This window comes from Sander lucioperca, chromosome 14, assembly GCF_008315115.2.
Source record: "Sander lucioperca isolate FBNREF2018 chromosome 14, SLUC_FBN_1.2, whole genome shotgun sequence".
In the NCBI taxonomy this organism is placed as follows: domain Eukaryota; kingdom Metazoa; phylum Chordata; class Actinopteri; order Perciformes; family Percidae; genus Sander; species Sander lucioperca.
In genome coordinates this window covers 13858723-13867108 of record NC_050186.1, presented here as the reverse complement: position 1 = coordinate 13867108, position 8386 = coordinate 13858723, and the positions used below count along the sequence as shown (strand labels likewise).

The following is an 8386-nucleotide window of genomic DNA, read 5'->3' as shown; positions in this document are numbered from 1 at the left end:
CAAGGACCCCCTACTACTATATTGTATAAAATGAGGTTGCATATTAAACTGGGCCTACAATAACATGTGGTCAGCCTAAAGCCTTTATACCTTTTTTTTGCATAGAATACTAAAATATGAATTGTTGGCATAATCTTTTAATGTTACACATACACGTGGCACAGTAAATCTTTAGAATTAACTATATTTGTGTGTGGCTATCTTAGGGACTATGTTACCTATAGGCCAGTAAGCCTTTCATCAGTGGGGATTTATATTTGTTAATAATATGTTAGAATTATGTTAACCCTCATGTTGTCCTCGGGTCAATGTCCTGTTTTCAAAGTTTTTTTTATATCAGAAAATATGGGATGTGGATGAAGCGCCGAAAATGTGTAAAAAAAAAAAAAAAAAAAAATTAAAAAAAAGACAAAATGTTAAAAAAGCAACAACAAACAAATTATGGAAAAAAACGGTCAAAATCACACAAAAAAAGCATTAAAAATGTCAAAAATAAACACCCAAAACATTGGAAAATTGACTTTGGGGAAAAAGCAGAAAAAAACGTCAGAAAAAGCAGTTCAAATGTTGAAAAAAAAAATGACCAAAACAATGGAAAAAAAACTGTACAAAATTTTGAAAAAGTGACTGAAACATTGAGATAGGGACAACAAAAGTTTTTTTTTTCCATGGTTGACGGGAAGACAACACAAGGGTTAAGACATTTTCAATTTAGAAAAAAATATTAAAATAAATTACAATAATTTGAAGGCACCCCCCCCCCCCTCTGCAGTGACTCTGAGGACCCCCCCTAGGTGCCCCGGACCCCCTGTTGAAGAGCTCTGCTTTAAAGAAACCATTGACTGTAAAGTTTACACTATACATGACTCTCTGCTAAGACTGATACAGAGTGACAGAGAGGTGGTTGAGTCTCTATCCCTCAGGTTAGCTACTACTAACAGTATAGTAGCGCTACCTGCTGGAAGAGAGAAAAGAATCTTGACAATGGTGTCAAACTACAGTCTTACAAAGTACTTCACATTTCCAACCAGCAGAGAGCGGCATGGAACAAACTATGCCCATTGCTGTTGTTCATTGGTTGTTTTAAAAACACTATCACAAGGATAAGAGAACATATTTATTCAAAGACTAAAAGTGGTTTTTAAAAAAAAAAAAAAAAAGTGGTAAATATATATTTTGTAAAATACAAAGTAAGACAACTTTTCAACTATGAAACACAAGTGCTTGAAAATCAGCTTCTTGGCAATCATATATTTTAAAAAAAAATACAAAAACACAAGTACGTTTCATACGTCCATTAAATGAAATACTTCCACTCCACTCACAGCTTATAAACTCATAAGCTCCTACACATACAGCGCATAAAATAAAAGCATTTCAAAGTATCAAATGTTCAGCAGAATTAATTTAGACATACATTCTTATCTAATCTCAACAACCTTCCTTTTTACTTCATTAATCACTCGACTGGCATTGGCTGTCAGTGCACATGTGATGTTATGAAACCAAGACTTTTAGGTATTTCTGTTGGCATGATAGCTTTAGAAAATACAGGTGACTAAAGCCTGCAGATTAACTTTGTGCTCTTTATTTGCTGTTACTTCCTATTCGTAATAAAATATTACTACTGTTAACTTTCATAACTTTAAAATCACAGGTAGGAGTCAGTTAAAGTCACTCTGATGCATGTCTGCTCAGTGCGAGTGCATCAGACCAGCAGCTTCTTGTATTGGCTGCTGAGGTTCCCTTGGAAAGAGTCCATTTTTGTGTTTTGAGTGTTTATTTGGGAGCTTTCTGTATGGCTGCGTTTCACAATTGTTCCTCTGCTGGACTGGCGTGACTTAGATGACGAGTGACTGCTGCAGATGCTCTCTGTGATCTTCTGACACCTCAGCGCGTGGGATAGTTCTCTCTGGCATTGGGACGATCCAAAGTAGTAGACCAGAGGATCCAGCAGGCAGTTGAGGCTTCCCAAACACATAAAGACCAGATAGACTGCGTAGGAGCCATCGGGGGCGTCCCGGCTCTGCTGGACTCCCTCGTTGAACTGCAGGTAGTGCGCCAGAAGCAGACAGTTCGTGGGCGTGAAACACAGCACGAACATCACCAGAATGGTCAAAACCATCACCACTGCTCTGGTTCTCCTGCGCGAGCATCCTGGAACCCCACGCGGTACTCTGCTCAGTGACCAGATGACCCGCGCGTAGGACACCACTGTGATGAGCAGCGGCAGGAAGAAGAGGGCGCAGCAGACCGTGATGAAGTAGATCCTGTAGTGCCAGATTAGCTCGTCCGAGCGCTGGACATCGTGGCAGGTGGTGATGTTCAACTGTCTCAGGTAGTAGGTCTGATTGGAGAGGACGAGTGGCACCGAACCGGCGAAGGATAGCATCCACATGGCTGCGCAGGCTATCCATGACTTCCACGGCCTCCTCCACGCCAGGGATTCGATCGGATAGACTACAGCGAGAAGCCGATCCACGCTGATGCAGGCTATGAGGAGAACAGAGCAATACATGTTCCAGTAAAAAGCCGCAGTGACAACGCGGCATGCGAGCGCTCCGAATATCCAGTTGTTGCCGCCAAAGTGGTAGGCGATCTTGAAGGGGAGCAGCACGGCAAAGAGCAGGTCAGCACAGGCCAGGTTCAGCATGTAGATGGCTGCCGGCTTCTTAGGACGGATCCTCCGAGCGAAGGCCAGCACCGCACAGATGTTGATCGGCACACTGAATAGGCAGACCAGCGTGTAGAAGGAAGGTATGAGGACGGTGGACACAGGGCCCGTCAGAAACAGCAGCGCCTCCTCGGAGATTTCCATGGTTACATTACCCACCGGAGCACCTGTGGAGCGATTCAATTTGGCAACGCCATCATCTGGTGTATCCAGGCTTATGGGATCAGCTGAAGGGTCAAAAAAAGAAAAGGTTCTCCCTTTTGGACGTTGTGTGTCTGGAGAGAGAAAGAAATGTGTCGGGTTGAAATATAGTTAAATCAGGTTATTTTTATTCATACAGTGATTCATATTAAAGAGCTGAGACAATCAGTTGATTAATCAACAAAAAAAGAATACACAACTATTGTTTTTGATAATCAATCTTTTAAGTTTTTTTTTTTTTTTTTACTAAAATGCCAAAAAATTAAGCTGATTTCAAATATCCAAATGTGAATATTAGCTGTTAATCGAGAAGATAAGCCTAACAATGGAAACAAGTGGGTGTTGCAGCCTTTAATCAATTAGCCGATGGACAGAAAATTGGTTTTAGTCATATTTCAAGAAAAAAACTGTTAAAACTGTTCTCTGTATAATAAGATGATTTCTTGCTCTTTTGGGGTTGTGGACTTTAGGTCAATCAAAACAAGGTATTTGATGACGTCACCTTTGGGCTCTGGGAAAATTGTATATCCTAACATTTCTTTCGACATCTAATGATAGACTAAACAAAATCCATACATCAATCGATAATGGAAATAATCCTTATTCGCATACCTCTACTAATAACAGCCTACTACATTACAGGGCTGCAACTTATGGCTATTTTCATTATCAGTTCATTTTCAACATTCAAGGCGACGTCATCAAATGCTGAACACATGTCCAAAAACCCAAAAATGTTAAAGAAAAAAAAAAAAAAGTTCAATTCATTATTAATTATGACAACAGAAAAACAACGCATTCTCATATTTGAGAAATTGGAATCAGACACTGTTTGACAATATTTCACTATTTCTGCTTTATCATCAAAATGAGTTGCTGATTAACCTTCTGTCGATCAAATAGGCTATCGATTAGGCTATTCAACTCATATTTTAAACGCTAAGAGGCTAAAAAAAAAAAAAAATCATATCAAATGATAGACTACATTTTCTACCATACTGCATTTCTGTACGGAGTTATACTACATATTTGTGATGAGATCCCTTTAAAAGTCATATTTAACTAGTTTTGCTTTAACTTCAGTAGAAAGTAACTTGAAATCTTGTTACCGTTTGTGTCTCTAGCCGAGGCAGCACGCGCACACACCAGCACCAACAGCAAAGTTTTTGGACCCACTGAAAACATGCTGCCGCCGAAAAACGCAGCCACAAAAAAATAAATAAAGTGAGAATGTTAATATGTCGATAGTCCTGCGTTTACGTTCCCCTTGTTTCTCGTGCCTACTCCAGGTTGTTTCTGCTGCTCGTCCAGAGAATGTGTTTGAATGTGAACTGTGTTTTGTTCCCGCCCACACAGTCCGGTGGGTCCCGGAACGCCCCGGTCCACTAATCAACTGCAGTCTGCACACACAGAAAGGCACATAGACATTCCTGTCGTGTGATGTCACCTTTCCTGTCATCCAGCAGCAACACACATCAAACCAAAGAGCTCTGAATGCTGAATGAACCATAACAGCAACTGACCATTTCCTGGCAATTTCATCTTTTTTTTAATGTTACACTTTAGAAACCCGTTGTGGCTGCAAACAATATAATTACAACTAATAATGCTGAAAGCAAATGTGAATAATTTAATAGCCTAAATGTGTTTATAATTTCTGTAAAGTAGGCTAATCAGAACTATGTAATTACCTGAATCCCAAAGTTTAGTGAAAAGAACCATTTCATTATTTTATTCAGTCTTTCGTCAATTTTAATCTGAAAGTGAAACATGACCCTTTCTGTATAGCTAATGTATTAATTTAATATTGTATTGTATTGACTTTATCACAATCGAAATTGTATTAATAAAACAAAAAGTAAATATGCATTTACTATTGCACAGCATTCTTGTCAACACAAAAGTTACAAAGTGCTTCACAATAAAAGCTTTTGACACAAAAGCAACAAAACAGAAATAACATCAACAAAAAAGCAATCAATGGTCCCCCAAATAGAGACATACCATGTGGTAACATTCAATCTAAACTGTACTCAGGCACTTTACCAAAGTTATGCCTTAGGCCCTGACACACCAACCCGATTATCAGCCGTCGGACAGTCTGTCGAGGTCGGTGACTCGAGTCTGTTCGGTGTGTTCCGTGCCGTGGTCAGTCGGAGGAGCCGTCGGCGTTCATTTGGGCCGATTTGACATGTTGAATCGGCCAGTGGGCAGTCGGACTCAATGAGCAATCTGATTGGTGGAATGCTAACCCGGAAATGACGAGCGGGATGAGCGTGACTAACACCTCTCAAATTTACTCGATAATTTTATTTTATTTTAGTTAGTTTTGCAAACAGACATTACAGTTTTAGTTTAGTTATCGTTTTTTTGTAATGCCTCGTGTTTATTTTTATTTCAGTTAACGACAATGTTTTTTCCCACCTAGTTTTCGTTATTTCGTTCGTTTTCGTTAACGATTATAACCTTGGTTCCGAGGCACTTTTTAGACCAACTCGGGGACTGCCTTTTCTGCTGACAGTCGGCCGTCGGGTTGGTGTGTCAGAGCCTTTAAGGAAATAACAACATTTTTATATTGTTGAGGCCGACACCGAAGAACCATGATCCCTGCAATTTGTCTTTATTAGAAGATAAGCTGCATCATTCACATGCATGTATTATTAGCAGCAGAGGTGTTAGAAGTGTGGTTAGTTACAGCAGTGACTTTCCAGCTGGGGTCTGTCTGGGGTTTGAGTTTAAAGTGAAGTGAAGAGAAAACTGCCACGCAGCAATATGAATAGTTTTGCATTAAAACTCGACAAAGCGTGTAGGTTGACTACACGCTGTGAAAACTGTCACGTTTTTGTATGCATTCAGTCATTTGAGTGAAAATAGAGAGCTACAGAATACAGAACAGAGTGCAGGCACTGAGGCTCGCAGCAAGAGGTTGTTAACCCTTGTGTTGTCTTCGGGTCAAATTTGACCCGTTTTCAATTTTTTTATATATCAGAAATATGGGTTTCTTTCAACCAAATTGCCCAAAAATAACTTGGATGCATGTACGTTGTATGGAACCCATGCAACATTCGTCGCAGGTAAAATGAATGATTACTTACATCGAATTTTGGGTGTTTTATTCAATTTTATAGCATTTAAAAAAAAATTTAATGGTTTTTAAAACAGTATCCTGACTAAACTTGGACATGAACCCGTCTGTGATTATTCATTAACATCCTCTAAACTTAACTATTAGTCTAAATAATTCATAATTTCGACGTCAAAATGAATGGCAGTCAATGGGATTCTAACAGGGGGTGAGTGCTTGTTAGCATCAAAATGGCGCCATAGGAGGTACGCGTTGTGAGGAGAAGCTTACCCCCTTGCTCTCCACCGACTGCAAGACCCAGGAGGACCCAGGGCATGCTGGGAAACGCCAGCCTCTCAGCTGATCTAACAGCTGATTGGTTCAGAATCGACTCAACATGATGACGTTTTATATCAACTTTTTATTGAGTTTGAATTGGAAGGATTTTAACTGCTATTTGTCTGATTTAAAGGCTTATTCTGTACAGAACACATGTTGTGTGGCTGATAATTATGTTTAGAAGTCAGAGAGACTAAATCTGTTCAGATTACGGATCATCTGCAGTGTGTTAATTAAAATCAGCAACAGATCACATGTAGAGCATTTTGAGAGCTACTCTGTCATAATAAAAACAACTGGAGACTGTGTACAAGCTAAGATATGGGTCATATGGGTATGAATCGGACCACAGTGTTTCTGTCACTTCCTGTTCAGCCTGAAGGCTGCTGGAATCGGCTGGAAACTGTCCGACTTGACAGCAGATTTTTGTCACCGCCCCCGGCTACTCCCGCCTGCTCTCGTCTACTTTACAGGCGAGGCGCAGTTCATCTCAAACGAGCCTATTGGTCTACGGGAAGACAACACAAAGGTTAAGGTATCACTGCCAGTGCTGTTTCTGAATATGAGAAGAGTTGAAATGGAGCGGTAAAGTTTTTTGTGGAACGGAAATCATCCATCAACGCACTTTCAGGGGAGTACAGATTGTCTATAAACACATTATTTGTTTGACATGAATCCCTGGAGATGCCAAAGTGCTTCCTGTTTGCAGCTGACGGACGGATGCATCACAATTACAGAGCCCGAGATATTTTATAAAGATTATTTTTTTGGCGGCTTTTCCCTTTATTTGATAGTGACAGTGGATAGACAGGAAAGGTGGGAGAGAGATGGGGGATGACACGCAGCAAAGGGCCGCAGGTCGGACTCAAACCCGGGGCCGCTGCAAAGGACTCAACCTACATGGGGTGCACGCTCTCACTGGGTGAGCTAGAAGTCTCCCCCAGCCCGAAATATTTTAGAACAGATTATTATTAAGTTTGGAGGGTGAGGAGCACACTTCGTCTGACCCTTTGCTATGAGTTTGGCATTGATCTTTTTCTTATCAAAACATTTCTCGGGAAATTGTTGATATTAAACATAAACAGAAACAGCTGCCCTGTACTTTTCCTTTTCCTTGTACTTTTTTTTTGCTTTCTTCTGTAAACTAGATGTTCAGATAGCCTTTCTCACGATAAATATTTACATTTTTGCACATGGTAAGGCAGTTCCCTTACTTCTGGTAGATATCAAGATTAAACAAGCTGAAGTCAGGTTAGCATTTACATTTGTGTGTAGTCTGAGCAGAGAAAGTGTGTTTGTAAGAAAGAAGGAAATGTTCTGGGTACTTTCTCTGAGTTTCTGACAGAGGGAGATGATTGGGGGAGGCAGGTGGGTGGTAGGATGGGGGTGGGAGTCTGACTCATTCATCCTGAGCTATGTATCCACTGGGATTCTGTGTCTGGGCTCACAGACAGCCAGACTAAAACCATTTCATCACAAAACTATTTGTCACGAGGATCTGTTTCTTATTTTCAAAACAGTTAGTTCTGTAACTTGCTCATGATTACACTGAACTTCATTCAACAAATCACATCCTGTCATGCTTATACGGGCCTTTAAGTTCTCTTTTTCTGCTGTTTATTAATGTTTCTTAAAGAGAATCCCTTTCTTGCTCAGAGTAAGATGAGAAGATTGATACCATATGTAAGAATGGTGTTAATCTTCTCATCTATCCCCTAGCAAGAAAGTGACTCAGCAAGTTTCCAAAAAAGGTAAACTTGCAATGACCAATTTTTGTTTGGCCATTTTGGGGGCAACAAACTGTGGACACAACATTCACTTATCATCCCCTGTTAAGTTGACATGTTGAACTTGTTAGCAAACAGAGAGCAACATTATCATTCATTTGGAGTCATGTTTGTATCCACCTAATTAAGGTATGTCTAATATACACTCTCTTTTAGCTCCATTTATGGTCTCCACCTACTCCTAAGGGAAATATCTGCCTCTTTAGCCTCTAAATCAGGGGTGTCAAACATACGGCCCGTGGGCTAGAACAGGCCCGCCAAAGGGTCCAATCAGGGACTTTGCAAAGTGTGAAAATTGCAGAGAAGTAAATAATTCCAATT

At 40.2% G+C, this 8386-nt stretch overlaps 1 protein-coding gene across 1 annotated transcript; it reads right to left on the bottom strand.

Annotated features, from left to right (window-relative positions):
* Positions 1–1102: 1102 nt before the first annotated feature.
* LOC116062987 (proteinase-activated receptor 1-like) lies at positions 1103–4270 on the bottom strand. The gene is made up of 2 exons (XM_031317808.2): positions 3985–4270; positions 1103–2949 (listed from the first exon to the last, which is right to left on the bottom strand). Exons 1-2 carry the CDS (start codon positions 4058–4060, stop codon positions 1709–1711), a joined length of 1317 nt encoding a protein of 438 aa, XP_031173668.1. The 5' UTR covers positions 4061–4270; the 3' UTR covers positions 1103–1708.
* Between the last annotated feature and the right edge of the window lie 4116 nt (positions 4271–8386).